Source organism: Tigriopus californicus, chromosome 1 (assembly GCF_007210705.1).
Source record: "Tigriopus californicus strain San Diego chromosome 1, Tcal_SD_v2.1, whole genome shotgun sequence".
Classification (NCBI taxonomy): Eukaryota; Metazoa; Arthropoda; class Copepoda; order Harpacticoida; family Harpacticidae; genus Tigriopus; species Tigriopus californicus.
Window position 1 is genome coordinate 10,760,205 of NC_081440.1, and position 24,778 is coordinate 10,784,982.

Below are 24,778 nucleotides of genomic sequence, written 5' to 3' on the forward strand. Positions count from 1 at the left end.
GAAGACGGATCATACCTCAAAGATGGGCACAGGCTTGGCCGCAAAGTGGGTGTACTCGTACGTACGTTCAGTATTGACTCAAAACACGTTTGATCGCCGAGCTGCAGGGAAATTCCCAACTTCGAGGAGCCTCTCGAATGGTTTGATCAATCAATCTAGTTGGTGTTTCATGTAGTCTTTGTCTGGATTATGGAGTTTTTGATCGATTTATGCAAAAAAGCTTTTCAAAACCTGTTGCTCGAAGTAAGAGGCTAACATGCATTCCAAAGGAAGGAGAACATGGAGAGTCAAAACGTGACCAAAATTGTAACGGTAATTGAAGTACGGCGGACAGTACACGAAGACCGACCTGGCCGGCTTTGACAACGATCTGTTACGACAATGGACAGTTGACACACACGTTGCCAATAGGTAGTGTAGTGTTGGGTCGCCTTTTAGGCTCTTTGTTATATCAACAATTGCTCAGTCATTTTATGGCTGATGCAATCCACTCGAGCTTAGACAAGGACTATTCCTATGATTCAGTGGACCTTTTAATCCATGGCGTGAGAAACAACACTGAACGCTGTGCATAAGTGCACAAGAAATTACTCGGAAATCATGATTAGAGATGGGAAACATTCATCTACTAGGTCAGAGGTTCCTGTCGAGGTCAACAAATAACCAATTATGTGCCACAAGAAAATTATCGGGACTGGCAATAAGTAATTATTTTACATGTACTAGTAGAAAGGGTCAAATGAGCAAGCAAGCAATGATTTAATATCCCCCCTGCTAAGTTTCATCACCACATGTATCTGACACAATGGATAGATAGTACGTATTCTATCAGTTGGAAAGGCTTTGTCTCAAGATATTGATTGAAAAATGGATTTCATGCATGCTCGACCAAGCTCGACAACCCACACCGCCAATAGCCAGATCGTAGCTAGATCGTAAAGCATTGAATGCACATTCCACTCAGAGGGAACCGCAATACATAAGTTGGCTCAACAAACATTCGTGTAATTCATTGTCATGGAATGTTTCTAATCGCAGTTCACCAAGTCAGAGGGAACCTCAATCAGCCCGAACCAACTCCGAGCTGTTTTCAAAGCCAAATCTTCTCGATCCAACCATGCAATTCCATCGTATTGGGAAATGGGAGCATTGAAATAGCCTCCGATTACAGTGGGAAGGGCTTCTAGATTACCCATCTCTTGACCGAATCGCGTCCCCAGCATTGGTTCCAAAGTGGTCCACTCGGACGTTGACGGGTCAAAGAACTCTACTTGATTCGTAGCCAAAGGTGTGCTTTGTCCCGCAGCAATCAGAACTCCCTCAGATCCTGCAAATTGTAGACATCAAAGACATCGATCAATATTGTAATGTCAAAAATTCATACTAAATCTAAACAAGTAGTTAAATTCAAACAAGAAATATGGCTTTGTTGGTAAAAATGAGCTTGCATATGGAGAAGTCCTTACACGGGGGTCATACTAAATAATCTCTGATTTATACGTGCGACACGTACCTTGATTATGCTAAATCTTGCATTCCCCGATCTACGTACTGTTTAACTTGGGTTCTTCTTCGAAAATGAAAACCGAGCAAAACGTCTTAATTACAAATTTCCAAGTCAAGCAGAGCAGGATTGCGAACAATCATTTGTCGATGTTTTTACATTCTTTTGCTCGCCATATTTTCTTTTCCTTACATTTTCCCACCCGATTATATGGAGAAAATTGGAATTAGATTATAAAAGGTTAAAATCCATTTTTTTGCCATTGAAAGGTTTCGTTCGAACCCACGCTGTTTATCCTTTGACAAGACTGTATAGTACTGTCTCTCATTATCTATCAATGATTTACCAAGCCCACCTTCATAATTGTAAAGCATGCAACTATGATCGGCTCGGCCAAAAGTCGACGGTTGAGTGGCTTCCCATTCGTTGGACTCGGGATGATACAGAAACGCTCCATTGGGAGTGCCGCCAGAGCCACCGGAAAGTAGAATCCGACCGTCCGATAGACCCACGGCACAAGGGTTTTTCAGTTTAGCAGGGATGGCAATCTCTTCACTCCAAGTCTCACTCGTCTCATCGTAAGATTCGACCGTGTCCAAAACATAAGATCCTTGCTCTCCTCCTGAAGAAACATGAGAAGCATGGTAAAAACCGATTTGATTATAAGGCCTATCATTATCCTACCAATAACATAGATTTTTCCGTTGGCTTTCGCAATGGTAGAAGAGCTTCGGGGGGAAAGCAAGGGCTCGGACGGCGACCATTGCTGGAGTTCAAAATTGTACTTGTAACAATCTCTAAAATCAAATGAACGCACGCGTGCACATGGTGTAAAAAGTAGAAAAACGACATGGTTGCTGATATTGTCTGTTTCTTTACCCTGTTTGAGGCAATTCGTTGCCTTCTACCATCCCACCGCAAGCCATGATCTCTTGAGACGATTCCAAGAAAGTACCCACGAGGCTATGAATGGGAACAGGAAAGTCTGGGATATTGCCGGCACATGATCCAGTTGGTGTGACGATTTCCACCGAGCTTAAGAATTGGGCAGCATCGGGGGAACCACCAATAACCACTAAATTAGCTTGAATTTGGATGGCAAGACCCAAAAGTACGAGTAACGCAGGAGCTAGCACTTGCATGTTGATGATGATTTGATACTGATGAAAATCTCGCAAGCACAAAACGAGAGTATGAGTACGTAACGAGTAAGTGAGCTTGAACCCGCTTCAGCAAACAGTTTCGTCAATAAAGAGATTTGTTGAAACCAGGTCAGAAGTGTAAAAGGGAGCATGATGGGCTGAGTTTGTCGATATTACTTTATTTGACTAAATTCATTCATCTCTCTAGAATTCATGCGCACTTTGTTGACCCTCAGCAGGGTAGCAACACACTTTAGAAATACGTGAAACTACAAAGGTATTCTAAGTTGAAATTCTTTGATTGCATTCATGTCTATACATTATCCCGGCATCCAACCCCCAACGGCCACATCCATACAGAATCAGTGTTGAAGGTGTGGACCCTTGGGTTTCCTGTGTTCCCCAGTTGTAAGATGATTGCTTTTGTTTCCTTTTTTGATGCTGGCACCGAACGGTTTCTCTTCTGGATGAATTTGGCAAAGCAAGTTTCTTTTTAGTACAGACATTGAGGAGAAGTCCCAAGAGAAATGTTGACTAGAAGTAAACTTTCATGTCATATCCGGTACAACTTTTGTCTTGAGCACTGAACTAGTATTCAAGGTGGCTATTTAGGAACGGGAGAAAAATAATGCGAGCTGAACGACTAGATCGGAGTTCATCGAGGATGAAGGCACCATAGATCTCATCGACGTCCGCTTTCTCTCCCGTTATGTTCACCATCTGAATCTTCGGCTGGGAAGGTCACATAATAAGGCGTGGTTGGGTACCCTGGTTGATAAGTGCCTGGGAATGAGGCCAGGGTTGCTCCATGCTGAGATCCTCGAGACACAATAGTGCCAGCGCTCAGGTAGCTGTGCGCCCCCACTGTGCCAAAGTTGCTGCCATGAAGAGAAGGAGCGGGAGGGGGAAGCATCTTTTGGGAGTTGATGGTGCCGCTATTGCCGGGCCCAGTGCCGTTCCAGGTCAGTGCCAAAGTACCGTGATGAGGTGGGACGGGGGTAGATGGATATGAGAGATAACCGTTCGTTCCAATGGTAGATGGGGCTCCGTAGATGGTTGGAGGTACGGGTTTGAGACATGTGCACTTTCCTTGAGCCCGGAGAGCCAACGGTCCAGCCAGGGGACCGCCTCGATATTGACTATCAGTTAGACGTAACCTCACAATGCAAATGATGATGATTATGATGGCAATGAATGCCACCACACCGCCTACGATTCCAATGATGAGGGCATCCATGTTGTACGGGGAAGCTGTTTTGGGTAACGGCTCACGGGTCGGCCTGGTTCTGATTGGCGCCTTGGTGGTCGATGGAGGCTCGTCATCAGCACCCGTAATGATATCAGGTTCCGGAGTGGTGGTCACGCGCTCAGTCAGAAACTCGAGTTCCGTGGTGGTCGTGGTAGTTCGTCCTTCGCAGGTCAGTTCTTCTGTCGGAAGTTCGGCCAAAAGTTTTCCAGCCAAAGGATCAGGAGCTGCACAACGAACATCTCCCAAGTCTCCATAGACCTCCCCACTTCCAATCTTGTCTTGAAGCCACCTATGAAGAGCACGTGCATTGCAATCGCAGAACACCGGATTGGACGAAAGCCCTGACAATCGGATATGGCGCTGTTTGCTGTCCAGAGTGTTCAAGAGCTGTGGGCCCAGACTCGATAATTTACTGTCCTTCACGTCTAAATCAATTCTGGCTGACATTGGAACCGGAAAGAATAAGGCAGTTGGAATGTTATTGATTTGAGTATCGTGAATTTCAATTGCTATCTTTTGGCTTCGAAGACCGGCGAGGGCACCAATGGCGATATTCTTGACCTTGGACCCACTGATCCCCAAATTCTTGAGGCGAGGAGTGTAAGCCGGGGATAAGTGATCTCCAACCAAAGGCTCTTTCAATTCCACCTTCACAGTTTCGAGTGTATCAAAGTTCTGGAGAATACCTTTGATGTCCATGAATAAAACTTTGGGAAGTCCATTCATTTCCAATTGGCGGAGGGCTCGAATATTAGCGAAGGCTCCACGTTCCACTTTGGTACATTTTACCAGATTATTCATCTTCAGAACAGTCAAGCTATCGAGGTAGTTAAAGTCTCCTTTGATGATGTAGGTGATTGGGTTGGCAGAGACGTCCAAGTACTTCAGGTCCTTTTGTTGCGGCCAAGCCGAGGTCAGACCAAAACTCAGATTTGGAATCTCATTGTTGGATACGTCCAATGACTCCAAAGAGGGTTTCCCTAGGATCTCCTCGTTTAACACTGAAATCTTGTTGTGCGACAAGTTCAAATGGGTCAAGAATGGAGTTTCCAAAACTGGAACGGTGAGGATTCCAGTGCCAGCCATGTTCAATTCTCGCACAGTCTTGGGTTCATTCAGCACGTTGTTAATGGACTCTTCAGTCAATGGATTGAATGAAAGATCGATTTCTTTGATATTCACCAACACGTTGGCATCCGAGGGAATGTCGCTTATCTGATTATGCGAGATTTTGAGAGTGTCCAAGAAGAAGTACTGGCTTTGCAACACATCCACAGGCACTTTCTCGAACGCATTGCTAGACAAATCCAGACTCTGGAGCATCATCACCTTTGGACGATCGAAAATCCCCTTGGACATGAATGATAGATTGTTGTGCGAAAGATCCAAGTTGAGCCTGATCGTGCCTAAGAACGTGTCACTCTTGAGCTCATTGATCTTGTTATGACTCATGTGGATGTATTGAAGTTGGCTTGAGTTCTGGAACGCCGTCTCACTCACGCTCTCGATCTCGTTATGGCTCAAGTCTAGGGTCTTCAATTTGGGCAAGTTGGCAAAGTCCTCGTCATCGACCGTCTTGATGATATTCGCATCCAAAGCCAACTCTTCCAAGTAGATCAACCCCTTAATAAACTGGGTGGGAAAGAAGCTGAATTGATTCCGACTGAAGCTGACCACTTTCAGTTGCGGGTGATACACAAATGACTCCGGATAGAGATAGGTGAGGGCGTTGCCACTTAGGTCCAGAGTGTGCAGATCGGTGTCGTTGCCCATGTTTTGGAAGAAATCCCCTTTGTAGGAGCTGAGCTTGTTGTCGTTGAGGTAAAGCTTCTTTAGCCGGGGGATGTTATCAAAGGCACCATTGTTGATGCCAATCAACTTGTTGTGACTCAAATCAAGGACCTCCAAAATGGACAAGTCACGGAAGGTGTCTTTGGTTAGTTCCTTGAGAGCATTCCGGCTGAGATTGACTTCGTTCAAGTATGTGTTCTCGAACACGTTAGACTTGAGCATTTTAATCTTATTCCGACTCACATCCAAGCTGATCAAATTATCCATGCCCATAAATGTGGCTATGCTGAGGTCTTCGATCATGTTGCCTTGGATTTCCAGAACTTGTAGTGATCCAAGCAGATTAAACGCACCGTCAATGTTGACTAATCGGTTCTGCTCTAGATTCAGGTATTTCAAGAACGGAAAGCTAATTTCGCCAACCTCTTCGATGACGTTGAAACCCGCATCCAAGTACTCCAAAGTATTTTCGATGCCTTCAAATGTCTCAGGGGCCAAAACAGACAACTTGTTCCCAAAAAGGTTCAAGATCTTCAAGTTATCCAAAGAGGCAAAAGTTCCAATCGGGATGTCATGAATGATATTGTATGCTAGTGATAGCTCCTCCAGCATTGGGATTGAGGACAGCAATTCTTCCGTGATGGCACCAATTCGGTTGTAGTCGACTTTTAGTCGCTTCAAATTGGTCAATCGAGCCAAAGCAGCTGCCGGTAGAGCCAGGATCTTATTATCGCTCATGTCCAGATACTCGAGAGTGTCTAGGCCTTCGAACGCATCGTCTTCAATCTAGAAATAAGAGGACGACAAGTTTCAGTTTATCATTCAATTTGATTAGAGCTGGTCGGCCAGATGACTCTTTTGGTTTATATCTTTCTTACCTTTCACACAACGTTAATGCTGAAGTCAAGTCCCTTCAATCGATCCATACCCAAAAATGTGCCTGGCATGATTTCGCCAATGAGATTGCGGCTCAAGTCCAAATACTCCAGCGATGATAGGAATTGCATGTCTGCTTCTTTGATACTCTGTAAATGTAAAATGCACTTGTAATAGCTATCAATTTTGATCTCCTTTCGATAAAAATAACTTTAAACGGTTTGTGACTTTTCATTAGAGTGCAAGCAACTAACCCGGATTTGATTGGAAGCGAGGTTGAGGAATTTGAGGCTCTCAAGGTTTTTTAGTCCTTGCACTGGAATTTGGTCGAGTAAGTTGAATGAGAGATCGAGCTCAACCAGGTTGGTTAATTCTGGAACATGAAGGAAGACAGGATCTTGATTTGGACATTTCTTCTACAGTAGTACGTACACCCACACGGCCATTAGACCGCAGAAGTTTGATGTGGCGTGTGCATGCATTTCTCGCCACTCGGAAAAAAAGAAAGAGACGAAATCAAATTCAAGTGGGTTTCTTTCTCTTCAAGCCATTTTTGGCGAGACAATCATCTCCAGGAGGCGTGAAATTCACCCAGGTCCATTTTGCACATTCACAATTATACTGACTTTTTCCGACTGCTCGAGGCCAATTTCACGTCGAGAAAGATTGCCACTTTTGTCCAAATACCAGAATAGAACATTTCGAAAAAAATGCCTTTGGGATCTGCCACTTAATGTTGGATGTACTAGTAGACTTACCTCCCAGTGATCCTTCTTTAAGAGTTTTGATTCGATTTCGGGTTAAGATGAGCCTGACTAATCGAGTCATATTGGCGAACGTTCCACTCTGAACATCGCTAATCACGTTGTTCGTCAAGTTCACCGATAATAACTTGGGTTGAGTCCGGAATACCGTTGGTGTGAGGATTTCTGTGAGGAGAGATGAAAACATAAAAAAACCGGACCGGAATAACTCTCTCACGGGGATCTTTGGAGGCAAGATCTTATTTAATTGCCCTCCCCCCTCTGAGCATTCCTTTTGCTTGGGAATAGACGAAGAATGACGTTATCGGGTCAGAAGTATTTGAAAGTGGCTTTCAGGACTTGAGGGGTACAAAATCATGCAAGCGAAATTCTAGATTCTAGGACGAAGGAAACCGATTCCCGCAGGCTCTTTTCAAACTACTTCTGAACAACTACTTCGACTCCTACTTCCACATACTATCTCGTATTAGTGGGCTATAATTTTCCATTCTGCACGTCAAAGAGTCATTTGGTCCAAAAAACGAACGCTGCTCTCAAAAAATAATCATAATCGGAATCATTCAACCAAGTCTTCAGAGATATTCAAGCCGAAAGCGAGATTCAATCTTCAGATTTCCCTCGAAACACCAAAGGCAAGTAAGTCTAGGGTCAAAATTGTCTTTCATGTCCCAATGGTTAACCATACAGTATTCAATTGTGAAAAGTACGAGGGAGGGAGGAAAACGTCAAAGCAAAAGAAAAAAGTCATTCCATGATGAAAAGCTAATTAATTACATGATAGACACCCTTTAATTGACCATCTGGGACAACTGCGTGCACAATGAATCAAATCGTTTTCAAACGGAGGAGGAAAATCAGACCGTATCATCATGCTGCACGGCTCTCAGGCCATGGATTGATTAAATAACCCACGTTTATCAAATCTTTAAAAAACCAGGGCCCTTTGTTGCTGTTCTTAGTGGCGGTAGATAACACGATGCGATGGCAATCATGACATGGTTATGATGATGACGACAAAGATGATCATCATGATCACCCATCATCATTTCGCATGATTTTTTGATATGGGCTGGATGATGGCCGAAACAAACTTTTGACCTCGGTTGGCGAGCAAAAACATGGAATGAATGTCAAACAGGCTGCTGGCTTGTTGAGGAAAAACCTCTTTCAATGGCAGATTCTACACAAGTCTGCCTATCTGCCTATGGAGGAATTTCTTCATTCTTTCTTTTTTTTTCATTTGAGCGTGAGCCGGTCACTGAATTTGCCATATCATCATGACTGCTTCACGTCCAGGATCCACCCATGAACAAGTACTTCTCAATGTCCAAAGCCAATCTCGCAAATCTAATTTGCTTTTGCCTTTTACGTGGAAAATGACTCTTCCGATGGCTCGTTACTCTCTTCGGTTCTTACCTTCGACTGATTGGAATGGAAAACCATTGCCTTGAAACATTTTTTAGACGCTGGTCCAATGACAGCTTTGGTCGCTTCACTCAATCCGGGGGTGAGCCTTTGCTCAAATATTGCCATTTTCAAAGTTTTGCATATTTAAAAGACCTTGGGGTGAATGAAGGTAAGAAAGTAACATGTCTTTGAGAATTCCTCTGACAACCATGGCCATATTGAACGTAGCCGAGGGTTTGTTACTGGTAAAGAAATTACACAGATGACATTCAAGGGAAGGCATGGCTTTAGAACATAATTATTCAAGGGTTTCAAAAGCAGTCAGGGTGGCGTTTTACAGGTAACAACTCAGACCCGAAACACTTCCAATGCCACCAGACACTTCAACTTGGGCCAGATCCGAAGATTAGGTCAAGCGCAAGAAGCTCACAGGCACAATGAGCGGATTCCCTGAAGCCATTCGTAATCGCTCGCCTTCTTACAAAGACAGCGGACTCGCAACCTCAGTTCGGGGGTTCAAGGGCCTCTCTCTAACTACATAATCTGCGATCAGGGCAGACAGGCACCAGCGTTTACAGAAAATATGCAAAAGGACATCCTCATCATCTTTTGCTTTGGATAGTTGTGATGACCAAGCCAGTGGTGGAGATTGGAGATTGGCGGCTCGAGCCGAGCGCGAGAGAGAAGACATTCAAGAGAAAGTGGGATCAGATTTTGTTCAAGTGAGTAGAGGGCCTCTCTTCGTTCGTCCACCTCGTCGTCGGGAGGCTGGACAATGGACTCGCACATCTCTCTACCTCTCTACCTCTCTGGTGGTCATCATTGGCTGGGTTACGAGCTAAAGCAGGTTGCTAATGGCGAACAAGTAAAGAAGGGTTAAAGAAATGGTAAGTAAACCAGCGAGTGGACAACAAAAAGAGAGAATGAGCGAGAATTATAAAAAGCTCGATCCATTCGACCTCGACCACCGACTTCTTTGGCTTGGCAGAATAGTAGCCGAAAATCGCTTAGTCTAATGCAAGTATGAGAAGATTGTTTGGTTTGTAAACATAAAGGTACGAGAAGAATCAACTCTCAAATATACTGCTGCTGATATTGATGATGCTAATGGTTTGATTTGGAGGCGAGATAGACCCCTGGGTCTCCAGCCTGAATCCATCTCTGGGATAGAAAATAAACCTGCCGAAGATTTCCTTCCTCCGTGCCAATTCCCCGAGGAGGCCGGCTATTTGTGCTATTGCAAAAACATGCTCCAATGGCAATGAGAATCTCATTCCTGAAGAAGAATAAACTTGGACAATGGGATCTGGTCGGATGATTAATGCCCGGATTTGGAGGAGAGATGAGAAAGTTCAAGGCGGCAAATGGCAACAGCCGATCGACCAAGATCGGTTTGTTCTTCTCAGTCGAGTGAGTGTCATCAGACCTTTCAGTTTCCATTTGTGGTTAACGAAGATGAAAAAAGCAAGCAGATGGACAAGGCCACAAATTGAGTGGTGGCAGCTAAAAGGTGCACTAATTAAGCGCAACGAGGGAAACTTACCAATTTGGTTATCTTGGAGCTGAAGATTCTGCAAAGAGTCCGGACCGAGGAGAACATTCGTCGGGACGGTCTTCAAGAAGTTACCATCCAATCGCAAATCCTGGAAGAAAACAAGCCAGATTGAAGGATCTGTAGTCTCCGACGTTTTCTCAGGTGTGTTTATCCAAATCTTTGAAGGTAGTGGGTCACACAGATCACAGATCAGGTTTGGAGGAATTCCAAGATTGTTCGGTTGGGAGAGGCAAAAACCTGTCCCTGTGTCCTCGATGAAGCCTCCTTATTTAGAATGTGGAAACTTTTCCCCGAGGTTTTCTTTTCTCTCTGGCCTGTGTTGAACTCATGTCTCCCAATCCACCTGACCACAAATTGGCATCAGCCAAGAAAGAAAATGATGTTTCAAAAAACACGAAACTTCAATTAACAAGTCTCAGAACGAGTGTAATAGCAGATTCCTCACAATCCCAGTCTTCATCCTAATCTCTCAAGCCAACAATGAGCTTGATCTGTATTTGCGTATGTAACCATGTATCGTAGTTGAGGACTGCTTGGATTCGAGCAAAAATAGAGGGTAAAGCATGCATGCTTCACGACCAAAAGTGCATCTTGAGGCTTATCTTTGGCACTTCAACTCACGAGTCTTGGTTGTGCACTGGAAATGCTAGTGTGACTTGGCTTTCATGACGTTCATAACCCACGATCTACGTATTATTTCTATTAGAAACCAGGGTTTTTCTTGGGGCCAGGAATAGGTGAATAGATGGATGGACCCCCGAGATGGATGGATTGATGAATGTGGACATTAACTCAAATTTGGCACACCCATGGTGCCTGCAGTGCTTTATGGAATGTTGTTAATAGGTATTATTGCACAAGATTTACCGGCCCATTTATTTGCATGTCCGTTGACTTATTGTGAAGGCCTACCCAACATGCATGTGTTGATTTGCCGCATTCCTCAAATTCGTATAATTGAGCTTTTAAGATTCTTGGGATTGCTCAGAGGGCATAGGATGTGAGCAGGTCTTGGTGATGGACTCATCTATCCAATCTCTCTGCCTTTGGATCTTAAGAGGTACTTGGTATGCCGATTGAGTTTGGAATACCGATCTGAAGTAACTATTATTGTTTTGAATTTGATGGGAGCTTCGTGATACTATTTCTTGGCGCCGTGCTCTTCCTCAAGTTCTGAATGGATTTGAAGGGCAATTTGGCAATTTTGGACGTGATTAATTTGTCACAGGAAGCTGTTTATGATCTTTCCATGACTAGAAGAGCCGCAAACATAATGGCACATTCCAACTAGAACAACTCGTTACTTTGGCCATCTTCTGCACAATGTTCAGCTTTCGGTCCATCACATTTTACTTGCCCTTGTTTCTTTCATCGTTAGAAATTCGACAATCTGAGTGTTTCTCGTTCTACCGGATTTGGAGAAAATCGGTTTCTCTCATCGTCGTAGATTGATCTTCATCCAAGTAAGGGGAGGGTAAATGTGGTTTATTGCCATGAAGTCAATAATCCGAGGAAAATGTAGGCAACATTCCCCATGGCAAGCACGGCATTTCGCTATGGGAAATTCAAACTCACGCTCGAATGGCGAAACGCATATGTACGCGTCGTCGGCTTCCGATATAGCAGAAAAATCTTACAGTAGTACTACCTAGGGTACCTCGGTCGTATGGATGTGGTACAATGGTATCGCAGATTTCTCGTGGTTACTTTGGACATGGCGAGTCCAACTTTCCAATCAAATGCATGCCAAGGGCAAGTGGGACCGTGTGTGAAAAGATTGTTATTCTTGGTTGAGGAAACGATGGCAACATTACCGTCTTTGACCATCAATGGCCAATTTGGTCTGTCATGGCCCGCTAATCAGGGTTTAAACGGCGAATGAGGCACCCCCGAAAAAGTTGGACAACTTGAGCGTGAAAACGAATTCCTTTCCTAGCTTACGAGAATGCTTTTTTGACGGGAACAACCACAGACTGTGTATTATTCCACGTCGATTTTAAACGGGCACGACAGGTTTGCTGTGAGTGCTCGAGATCGAATTTGAGGAATTCAGGAATGTCCATAATTTAACCGTCAAGAATCAAGACAAATGACGCGAATCAATGATAGCTCTCGAGCTCCATTCGGAGCTCTGGGGAACAAAATCATGCCATGTTTGAGTCCAGTCTCGGGTTTGTAAACATTCCTTCTTGGTAGATAAACTTGGCGATGGCTCCCATGACCATGGAAAACAATCTTTGTACGTCGTTTTATAACTAATGGGATTGGTTTGCCATTGTTTTATCGGCTATTCACAAGGAAATGGAAAATCAAATGATTAGTACCGTTGTGCAAAACACTTGCAATGGAACTCGAGCTAGATATTCAATGTCTACCTACAACAATGAGGTAAGTCATTCGGAAAGCAAATAACGATAATTCGATCCTTGGCCAACTGGCGAGATCGCTCCTCCAAAGACGCAAAGAGTGGGAAGGATTTAAGTGCTTTTTGGTTCGACCCGGCGACTTGGGTGTGGAAGGGTTCTGGTGCGTTTTCTTCCTCGTCATTGTCATCTGTGCCGTGGTCGTGGAGAACTAACGAGGCATAAAATTACTTTACAATCAAAGATTTTCCTTGCATGACCACTCCCCACATCCCCCTCCACCTTCACTTTTACCCCAGTCATGTCAGTCACGAGTTTCCCATTGGGAGAAGCATTCACTTCCACTTGGCAGGATTTCTCCCAAATTAGGGAACTCGCAGCTCTTCGTGGCCAATCATGGACAGTGGAGTGTTGGACGAAGCAGTGCTGAGCCCCGACTGAGAATCTAAGTAATATCGGGTCATAGTTGATGAGGCTCAATTGATCATGAGGTGATTTCTGCGGATCAATTAGAGCCATTGAACATTGTTTCTTCATCATGGTTGATGGAGTAGGGCCAGATGAGATGGCTCTCAGGCCTTGGGATTATAATTGAGGCGATCACGGCCGCGTGAAACAAGTCGAGTCGAGGCCAATGAGAGCAAGATTTATATCCCAATTATCGATGCCTTGTGCATGCGCATCCGCATCCGCTATTTGGATTGGGAAGCCAACGGTCCACGAATACGAAGAAGAATGGTATTCCAATCTAGTTCCAGAGAACCGTTGTAATAAGGTCTCTTCATGTCTCTCTGGTTACTTGGTAATCTCACCTTAGCTCGAAATGAGGTCAAGAATGTCAATTGATATCTCTCTTGCCCTCTACAAACATGGTATACGGGCCATACATTCCGGCAGAAAAGTAAAAGGCGTTTTCGAGACTTATCCTTGCGTCAGAGGGGAAGTCAACCACGAGGAATCACTTTTCGCATTTTTTTTCTCTCCTTTAGATATGAACTTGGTGAACAAGATTCATGACGATGGATCTTTTTTTAATGAATGTGTGACCACCAACTAGAACATGATATGCAAGACAAGCACAAAGAAAGCACTGGAAAATAGCACGTGCACCTGCTTCCGAATATAGCGACAGCGTGCCAGATCGTCATGAAATGATAGAAAAAAAAACTTTCCATTCTTCACGGGTTAATGAGTTTTCATAATCTGTGTATAGTAGTACTCTTTCACCTGATCAATTAATCCAGGTCTAAAACTTAATCACCCTAGAGGCAATTCCCGCCTGATTTAGTTAACATGGACTTAGATTTCCGGGAATGTCCTATTCGATTTAACGACATGTAGTTACGATGTTGATAATTACGTCAGCTAGCATGGTAATTCTTTGGAAGTAGTTATAATATATGCGTTCCAGAGCATTTCAATTTTTCACAAGGGGGATACCTGGCGAAATCTCAATGTTTTCCCATTTTCAACACACATTTCAACAATATAAATAACTTAGTAAAAATCAACTACTTAGTTATTGCCTGGGGATGGGGGCGTCGCCATTACTGAAAACCAACCACATAATAAATCTTGCATTTTTCTTTTTCTTTTACATATCTAACTTTCATATTAGTATTTAATGTAAATGATCCATATAATTTGGAAATAATCCTCCGGGCACTTTTTTTATTTTCTTTTCATTTAAAACTTCTTCTACATCTTTCACATAATTTCCAGCAGTTTTGGAAATTATGAATTTCCAAGTAAGTATTGTTCCATAAGTACTCCTAGTTAAAACTTCACTAATATAACTTTTATTTACTGTTGAGGTATCTTCATTTTACCGTACAGCTTGGTTAGTATTAAGGAAAGAGTTTGAGGAGTTTCTCACAGAATTATATCCTTGAGATAATTTTTCTCCCACAAAGTTAAATCCTTTGTGTTAATTCATTGGCTATTCATTTCAACATTTTGTTGTATATTTTCTTATAGAAATACATTTCCTTAAATCATTTTTCAAATTCGAAAGCATTTTTCTATTTGAGATATTTTGAGTCTCATTGAATGAGACCTGACGCAGCACTAGCTTGTATGAGACTAAAAGTCTCATAGAACGAGAACTGCAGCATAAACACGGAACACTTGGTCGTACGGCAGTCCCATTGAACTAGACTTATATCATATAACCTAAAAGTCTCGTTGAACAAGACTTCTATGCTGCGCAAGGCCCAACCGAGCATTGATTAAATAATCATAATCAACAATCAAATATTGGCGAACAAAGCAAAAATAATAATTAAAAAGTGATGGAAAATTGAAAAATAGTGATTTTTCCCCAGGGATCCCCCTTGTGAAAAAAATTGAGATGCTCTGGAACGCATATATTATAAGTACTTTTGGAATATATATATTTTTTAAAATCTACAAGAGAAATTCAGTCCGAATTGTTTGCGTTCCCATAACAACAGCCTTAGTACATACAATCTGTTCAATGAAAGTTCATTTCGCATAATCAGGCCCACAAAGCGTGACAAGTTTAAAGTCCATTAGTCGGATCTACGTGAACGCTCAAGCTGAGCCGCATTATCTAGCTTGCATTTACCAACATATGCATGCATATCTTGTAAAAGGGACATTTGCTCTTTTGTATCGTATGGAAACGGTTACTTTCGGATCAAGATTGAGAAATGACCAAATGTCAAAAAAATGAAACCAGTCACCCTGAGTGGAACAATTCATTCTCGTTGAACTTTGATCCGTTTCTTACCGAATGATCAGATTAGAAATAAGATATCGGTAGCCCATTTCAGTTTTCAATCGCAATGTACGTATTTTCAACCAGCAAAGCTTTGTCCATCAATCCTTCTCAGTCCAACGAATTTCAAGCCAAGTCAATCACAAACTTTTAAGATTGATTACTGATCACTCCCATATTGCACTCCATATTTGAGAGGAGAAATCTCCCGTAGAAGAGTTCGGTCCTACCCAGGAATAACCCCTCTTCACGCCCAACATGCAATGGGCTTCCGTTCATGTTAAATCCAGGACTTTGGCCCACTTCCGTTGAGGTCTCCAAGCAATTTAAAATTGTACTTTTCTTCTTTCTCTTAGAAGAAGGTGGGTTTCTTTTTTATCACTTGATTCTGAACACTCACTCTCTGAGTGTTTTGGCTATCCCAATTTGCTGTTCACCAGCATTGCGCGAAACAATGCTCCACCATTATACTACAGTACACCTTCAGTAGCCACTACCAAGAATCAGCACACCTGTTCGAGTGAATCTATAGAATGTAAGAAAATACACACCTCCTTGGAAGCCATGAAGAATAGATTGCAAAAACTCGACATGACCTCATTTTGCCTTGAAGACGATCAACCTACTAAACTACCATTACCCATTACTCTTTTAGCTCCACCAAATTCCACTCCATTGCCTACACAAGTAGGTAAGTACGTACGTTCACGCCTGCCTCTTCACACATCAAAAGCTTCTTTGCCATTCTGAACTCGAGTTAATTCTTCTTTGTCAGTTTAAACTTCAAAGTGGGTTGCTTGATGGTTTTCCAATCGATGGCAAACAGTTCCGACGAACCTGACCATTTCTCACTCCCCGTACTTCATTTTGACTTGACTAGCCTGACTTTTGTAAGTGCTTTAAGTTCGTTTTTCACTTTGCTGATACCCTTAAGAGAGGACTCGAACGTTTTTTTAAGCATAGCGAGAAGGGATGAGGGAAAAAATTGGGAACCAGCTCTCGGATGTCGTCGTTAAATCAAGGATATTGTTTGTAGTCGCCCAATCGCATGCTCGTTGAAAAATGGGAGGCCAAAAAGGTGACTTCTCAATAATATTTAACTGGAGTGAGCACACCAAATATTGCAGTCCAGCTTGTACACTACGTGTGTACATGTGGACGGATGCTGTCTCGCAATTATCCGCACCGAAGATTTTGCCCGAGATCCTTGTGGTCTTTCGAACGTTGGAAATAGATATCCCGCCTCCACAATGGGCGCTTCGGGTTCTAAATTGTACCAGCCACGATGATGGTAGTGATGATAATAGTAATGATGATGCACCCTCGAAACATGACCCAAATGCAATTTCGCAATGCATCCAATTGCAAGCTATTTTTAGGATTCTTGGATGGGAAGAGAGGCTGCAAAACTAGCTCACCCGTCAATCGAAACTTTTAATCGCTTGACCCTCACTCTCAAGAAACGAGAAGGTAGTCTGCCGTCTTGAAAAGTCTGCCAATAGTATGAATTCAACTAGTGTGGACCAAAAAGTTATTCGTTTGTTCATCCATCAAATTTGTTTCGAGGAACAAAAGGTCCTACTTGGTCTAGACCTCATGTTAGAGAGCAAGAAGAGGAGAAGGAGGAGGAGAAGAAGGAGAAATTTTTGAGGATGATGGATTACTCTCTTCAAACTGGTTTGATTAGATTCCTCCTATGAAGTTTTTTTTTCTTTCTCTCTCTCGCTCTCTGTGTGGTTTTTGAGGCCAGCCTGTTTGGGTTAATTTTCATTTTAAAGTTAATAAAGCTTTAGGCTTGGGAATCATAAATCTTCGCCAATGGCTCACATCTCTCCCCCCCCCTCTTTTTCTTGAAAGGCCCACCAAACCCTCCAAATGTCTTTTGTCCCCTTGTACAATCGTCATGTGTTGTTGAAAGAGACCCTCTCAAATTGTCGCTAAATGAGCAATTGAGACCGTCTCTCTAGCCAAAGTAAGGATGAAGCCCAGGAGAGAAAGAAATTATGGGTCCAACAGTCCTTTCTGGCGTTTAAAACGCTTTCAGACATGCGCTTCTTGTCGAAAGACAATCATTCTTTGATGCCGAAAACGAGAGAGGGCCGAGAGATAAGCGTGAAGAAAACTTGAATTACTCAGCAGTTCTCTCATACATTTGGTCATTAAATGGTCAAAAGAACTTCCTTCGCCAACTCACTTCAAACTCGAGAGGTGCCACGGACTACTCAAGTCTTGGATGGCGTTCTCTTTCAAATCACACACACACACACATATACACCTCACGAGAGAGAGAGAGAGAGAGAGAGAGAGAGAGAGAGAGAGAGAGAGAGAATCATCACGATTCGATCGAACTAATTTCTTGGCCTTTTACTCACCCAGACACACTAGCACTCCAGCTCTAATTTGAGAGGGATAACCAACTATCCATAGTGTGAGTGGTCTATGACTGGAAGGAAGGATGGATGGATGGATGGATTGAGCGGAAAGTGGTTCGCGAGACTTTCATTGGACCATCTTAATGGATGTTTCTAGTGTCAGTCGGACGGCAATCCTATACGTACACTCACACACAAATGTGTGTGTGTGTGTATGTGTTATCAGTCAGGGGCGAATGAGAGAATGGAAATTTAAATCTCACTCCACATGAGGCGAAATTGCTTTGACAATCTGAATCTGGCTACTGCTCTAAGTACTAGTTCTTCGTCGTCGTCTTTTTCGTCGTCTTGTCGCCTTGTTCTCTTGAAGTTTTTCGTTCCTCTTCCATCCAAGCCGAGATTGTTGCCTCTGTCTTCCCTTTCGCTCGATTACGACGTCAGTATGTACGTGATGAGCCTGATGTGTGTGTTTTCTGCGTGCTATTGAGAGATATTGCACGGATGGCACAGGTTGCTTGGCTGCTTGCTTGCTTGCTTTTAGGGGCATGGCAGAAGGTGACGGAGCTACAATTGGGTCATGTGAACGATGGCACACTAGGTCATCATTAGCAGTGGCTCAAGAACGTCTGTCTGATATATGCTAGGAGTGGTAATTGTCACCCACATGGGAGTGAATCTGTTTGCAATCACTCCTTCTCCTAAATCTCCTCTGCCCATTTCATAGTTTAAGGAACCCTATATGAATGCGTCTTGCATCTTCCATACTTACGTAGACGTACCCATGGGATCTCAGCCTAATGGAGTTATCTTACCTTCAAATTAGTGCAACCCTCGAGGAGTCCTTCTTCTATTTCCGTGAGTTGATTGTAACTCAAATCGAGCACCCTGAGGAACTCCAAGTTTTGAAACTCGCCCGAGCTGAACACAGGATTCAAGTTGTCGCCCAAGAGATTGTGACCCAATTGGATCACCTCAATGGTATCTTCCACGCCATCGAAGAGGCGTTCAGTGAGTCGTCGGATCTGATTGTAGGAGAAATCTACCCGCACCAGAGGAAGGTCACTGGCCGTGAACAACTGAGCACCCAGGGTTTGTATCCCGGCGTGACGTTGGGAGAACTCTTGGATGTAAAAGCGATAAGGCAACAGGGGAAACTCCACAAACACCGATCCGTCACAATTGATCCTGGTGGCATTGATATCGTTTAACCCACACTGACACGGATAGTTTAAGCGGGGGTGAAACTCCGGACACGGGATTTCAATGGAAGTTGCCACAGACAGGACCATAACCCCAAGTAGGGCCATTGACAAACCACGGCTCAGCCTCATGGTGGTGTGAAAATAGCTGAAGATGGGATGAGGATCCTGGTCTCGACGACCTGCAAGGGAAGATGAGAAGAAAATGGAATAGCGGTTCATTCAGGGCAATGGCTAATTGCTGACATTTATTACTTCACAGCGGTACGAGCATGCATCCCGAATTCTCAGGTCGTCTGCTCAACTAGCTGGTTATGCCGAAGTGGTAATGAGACGGCTTTGGTTGCTCAGAGGAACCTCTCAGTCTTAATGGTTAGTTCGCTGACTAATTTGCCTTTTAAGAGATCAGCCTTGAATTTCTAATGCCTTGTCATCGGGTTCGTAAAACCTAAGCCGCAGATGTTAGAGGAACACTTTTAACCATGTTTACTTGACTCTCATTCATTAGCCCCGACCCGATCTCTCTCTCTCTCTCTCTCTCTCTCTGAAGAGGAATGCTCTTTTTGTACCTGTACAGATCATAAAAACCATATCAAGGAAGAACGAGCCTGTTGAGTCGATGATCTAATCTGGAAATCCTCTTGTATTTCATTGAAAGTTTTTATGCCTCCACTCTGGGCGAATCAAGTCCAGGGCGAGAGAGAAATAGAGAGAGAGAGCGAAACCTCAAAATGTGGGTTCATTCTCTCTTTTATTCCAGAATCAGCGTAGGAGACTAAAAGTAGACATTGGTCTCACTCAAATGATGAAGCACTTTGAAGCTCATTTCTGTCATAATGGTTATCATTTATTCGTACCATTTATGTTGCCGATAGCATATCGATCAAGAATAAGGGCAAGCAAATAGTGTAGATCAGACCATGCCATTGACACTTCTCTGACAAGACAGAATGGTCCTTCTCATCCGACCGTATACTCGAGCAATCTAGCAAGACTCTCGGGGCCTCTTTTTTTCTTCGATCCAACACCAACACTAAAAACCAAAACAGCCTGGGAAGCGGGTCATCGTAAAGGCTCGAAGCCAATTTTTGTGGCCCCGCCTGTGTGGCGAGCACATTCATCATACATAAGACACATACGTACGTACAACAACACACACTGACACACAAACACAAAGAGAAAAAGCGAGAAAGAGAGGAAAACTGCTTAGTTCGCTATCCAGGTGGTTTTGGTGATAGTTCTTGGTGGTCTGAGTGGTCTTCACACTGAATGTGCAATCAAGTCATGTCAACTCTGACTATTTGATGGTCGTGAGAAACGAATCTTTCGACTCTTTCGGATGAGCCCCGGAGAAAAGCAATTGAAAAAGTTCAAATTATTCTGTTGACGAACTGAACCAGGCGAGTAGGAGAAATGAGTGTCCATTTGTCCAGTCGCAGGAATCAATAACAAGAGAGCAGAGGAAAACCGCGCGCACACACACACACAAGCACATCTAGTAAATACTACTACACTATTGGAAGGGCTCTTTGGTCGGCTTGTATTTCAAATCCTCTCTATTTCATCGGGTGGTAAAAGAGAAATCTGGCCCGAGTGTGACAGCACATGCAGTAAATGGAATGTTGGCTGCCGGGGGTTGGTTTACCCCAAAGGCACCCAACATATTCATGAGAGGATGAAAAAGAAATCCCGTCGCTTTTTGTCCACAAACACTTGGGCAATGTCCATGACGAAACCGCCTCGAGAACACATTTCTCCCACCACCTAAAACCACCACTGAGTGCTCCCACTAACGGGGGATCGTGAATTTATCTTAGAACAGTTAAGACTGGATCAAGCCATTCATTTGAAGCAATCTGGCCCCCATCCATCATAACAATTAAGAGTTGGTGTGGAACAAAAACTTAAAAAAAGATAGAAATTGTAGTAAGCCAATGGTTCAGGGGTTGACGGACGATTTTACAACTATGGAGATAATGTGTTGGAAAGCTTTGCTTGGAAATCCGGATGCATCTTGAGTATATCACAAGCCTTTTTCACCAGAGTTCTCCTCGGTTTAAATCAATTCAAGGCTACGTGATGCGTTTCGAGTGTGCAAAATACCTTTCCATTCACCACACTACGCACTTACATACATACGTACACCAAGTAGAACACGGAAAAATACCAGACTAAATGCATTTCCGCCTTAAGTAGGCTTCAAAATGGCGAGTACCGGGTATTTTCAGTGTTCTTGACAACTACCAGATCCTAGTTTTCTCTCATTTCTCTCAAAACGAGATCTTTTTGCAACAATTTCCATAGAAGAGTTCGCCAGAACGGTTTTGATTAATGCCAGATAATAAATGGAGCTTGAGGCTCGTTTGCATTTGGTTTTCCCAGTTTCATCTCAAGTCATTAAAATGGCTTTTTATTCTTATCTCGAAACTTTCTGGCGTTTTGACAGGTTAATTCTGGTTAATGGAACACTTGAGTGTAAGATTCTCGTTCCGTTCATGGACCACCCAACAATAAAACAACATCAAAGTCAGCACCAACTAGAGCGGAATCTTGAGCCAAATATTGCTCAACCAAAGTCTCCGGCAGAAACGATCTGATCATCTTTGAATGCAATGATTTGAAGGATTCTGACGATGCTTTTGCGGCCCCGAAGGAGATCCAATAAATCTCTTCCCGCTGGGATAAAAAAAAACTATGTTAGTGCCATGGAGGTAAAATATCTTAACATCTTTGCCGGATCATCTTCAAAGCTCTGCATCGATGAATAGTACCCGAATACTTTTTGAGAGCACAATGAGACTTGTGCCTCGACATGGCGAAATGGAGAAGGAGAAGCAGATGAATTCTCGAATGCACATCATAAAAGTTGACCTTTGGGAGCAGGTTTCAAACATGATTTCTCCCATGGATGACGAGGACCTAAAATGTATTCCATAAGCCATAAAAACGTACGCGACATTTCCTTGGGTCTTAAAGTGAGACTGCGAGCGGTGCTCAATTTGCTCATGTTCTAGCACCTCCACAAGCTTCTCACCTCCCTCCCTCTCTCTCTCTCTCTCTCTCTCCCTCTCCCTCTTCCTCCATTCAGCGTGAGTGGACAAAATTTCCAAGAGCTCCACATGAAACTCATTTACTTTGAGGAATTCATGCATAAGTCGAAGCAGGACTTCTTCATCCACGGACGAGTTGGAGCTCGCTCAAGAGTAACGCATTGGTTTGGCGAGGGATCTAGTGATCTGCGACTGACGAGGAAAGTCCAATGCTTGAGAAATCCTTGATGACGGTCGGATTCTCGGACGTTTCTTTTCGTATTAGTAAACCTACACCGTGCGGTACACAATATTTTTCAGATTCTTGACCGACTGAGAGTTTTTCAGCCTGAGTTTCTTCACTGATAGGTTATGAATGCATTTATATTTGTGCGTGTGTAAGTGAAAAATGGCCAATGTACATTTCATTAGCAACGAAATTCATCTAACGTCAGAACGAAATGTGCTATGTCTTGGACATTAATCATCGAACGTTCGCCCAACACTTCATTGCAAGGCTGAAATGTGGTGCCACACTCAGGATCCCAAGCTTGGAGATTGGATAGAACCTTTTAATGCCATCAAACTGCCATTATGAATTGGCGGAAAGGACAACTATCAAATCCCATTAGAAATGGCCTCAACTAAGGCTGCTACTACTGAGCCCAACTCCCTGGCTGGGTGGAGAATTTTCTTCGGAATGATTGTGATTTTATCACAGTCGATTTGAATCTTAATTGAAAACTGTCATGATTGCAAAATGTGGCTTCTTTGGTGGAAGATGAGAGATCACTTTTTAAGTTTTGGAATCGAGAACCCACTGTGAATACACGGGTCTTCGGTGGTGTGCAGGAGGAGTTGGACCCGGCCTTTGTTCAGTGGGGCTTGATCTGATTTCGTGTGGTGATCGAGTTAATTGTAGCGAAAACCAGACAGACAGATAGATAGATGGAAAGAGAGAAAGATGAGAGAAAAAAAAATTAAAAAGTGAGGAGGGAGGGAGAGAGGGAGAACGAAAGTTGGTTGATCATGTTGTGGAAGCGGGAAGTGGGAAGGATTCAATTCCTCCAGGATTCATTTCCAATCCACATTAATCAAGACCAGACACGCTTGTTATCTGCGGCCAAGCTAGCACAATCGCACTGCATATGTTTTTCATTCTCCAATATGCAATGATCGCTAGCTGATCCAGCTTCTGAACGCCTATGAGCTCAAAAACCGTGAACATGCTCACTGTTTAGGGTTAAATTTCTCAATGATCGTCATTGTTTGGATCGGACTTTGGCAAGCTAGACGAGGAATGAGCGTCTCGGTTGGTGTGGGTTTCAGATCACCAACATACTGTGAGCATCCATCACCTATCCAATGCTACATTGCTACAACCACTCCCTCGACTTGGGAGGATTCCGGAGGATGAAATCATCAAATTCCTCAATGGATTCTAAGACCCAGATCCAGTGGAAATGTCGCAAGAGCGCGATGAAAATCGAGGCGTTTGAGTCATTTGTAGCATTTGTCCAATTGTTCTAGGTGCTAAATTGGACCTTGAATCGAGGATTCGCCTTGCAGCCATGGTATGGCATAGTCGACACATGAAAGGAGAATTACGAATGAATTACGTACCTATTTGGGCTCGAAGTTTCAATAGAAAACAAGGGAAATGAGTCAAGGACCAATTTTTCGAGTCCACCACCGCCAACAAGCACAAGAATGAGCGGTGGTTGATCCAGATCCTTCTTGCAAGTCAGCTCGATGTGAGAACAGTCAATTCATTGTTATGATTCACTGAAGTTGACGAACTCGCTTGGTTGGTTTCCTATGACAATTTAAATTTGCTGGCCATCTTGTTCATATCTCACGATGGTTTGTCTTCATTCATTTAACCAGAGGATCACCGTTTTCTACGAGCACAATCTCCACGTCACAGCACTGAGCAATCAATAAAGTCACTGAAAGGTCCGACAAGTGATATTTCCACGATATCGGTTTCCAAATGAATTTTCCAAGCAATCAGTTATCAAATGTCGTGACAAGCAGGCAACCACGGACGCGGCTGATCTTCCTGAACGATCCGACACAACCCCGGAGTAGAACTACGGGCTTGGGAAGGGAGTTGCCAATGTGCTATGCAAACTTCTTCCCTAAAATGGGGTTCTTTTTTTACCTCTAGCGCAGTTCACTTCATCCACAATGTCTGTGTGTGTATGCGCAATCTCTCACACTCACAGACGATACCCACAGTACAATGAAGGAACCCAGCCTTGGTAGGCCGCAAAACTTGTCGTCAATGGACGTAAGAGCAACAACAACAACAACGAGAACCACCGAATTTCTTGCCAACCACCACGGCAACGCTGGAATCACCAACTATTCAGAGTTCACTGACCAGACAAGCAAAGGTAGAGTAGGAAATGCTTCGGAGCTAGCTGATGGGATGGTTACTTGTGCTGTTGCTTCTCTCACGCAGGGCTGTTCAAGATCCACAACCAACCGGCTCACCAACCAAGTAGTGGTACTATGGAAAAGATTCTCCACCACAGCTAGCCAGCCAGCACTTCTCATGTACGTAGGTCTCTCCTCGAGTTGCTTGAGTGTGAGTTTGTTCGTAGTAGCAGTAGTAGTAGTGGTATAAGTAGTAGTACCACTACTACCTGCGACGAGTGATCGAACAAGACGAAAAACCACTTGAACCAGCGGAATTTCCAACGTCAGCGTCTCGAGTCGATGACACACTCACATGAACTGAATGAAGCCTATGAAACCAGAATGAGGACGAGAAGGGGCGCC

At 43.5% G+C, this 24,778-nt stretch overlaps 2 protein-coding genes across 2 annotated transcripts; both read right to left on the bottom strand.

The window, feature by feature from the left end:
• Positions 1 to 984: 984 nt before the first annotated feature.
• On the bottom strand, positions 985 to 2,811 carry LOC131886293 (kelch-like ECH-associated protein 1). The gene is made up of 4 exons (XM_059234585.1): positions 2,384 to 2,811; positions 2,189 to 2,301; positions 1,860 to 2,126; positions 985 to 1,327 (listed from the first exon to the last, which is right to left on the bottom strand). The coding sequence occupies exons 1-4, from the start codon at positions 2,644 to 2,646 to the stop codon at positions 1,029 to 1,031; spliced, it is 942 nt and encodes a 313-aa protein (XP_059090568.1). The 5' UTR covers positions 2,647 to 2,811; the 3' UTR covers positions 985 to 1,028.
• Positions 2,806 to 24,243, bottom strand: LOC131886185 (protein artichoke-like). The gene is given in 7 exon segments (XM_059234448.1): positions 2,806 to 6,472; positions 6,565 to 6,711; positions 6,817 to 6,935; positions 7,321 to 7,491; positions 10,277 to 10,376; positions 18,576 to 19,144; positions 23,615 to 24,243. Coding segments are annotated over 6 exon segments (4,200 nt in total). The 5' UTR covers positions 19,095 to 19,144; positions 23,615 to 24,243; the 3' UTR covers positions 2,806 to 3,328.
• Between the last annotated feature and the right edge of the window lie 535 nt (positions 24,244 to 24,778).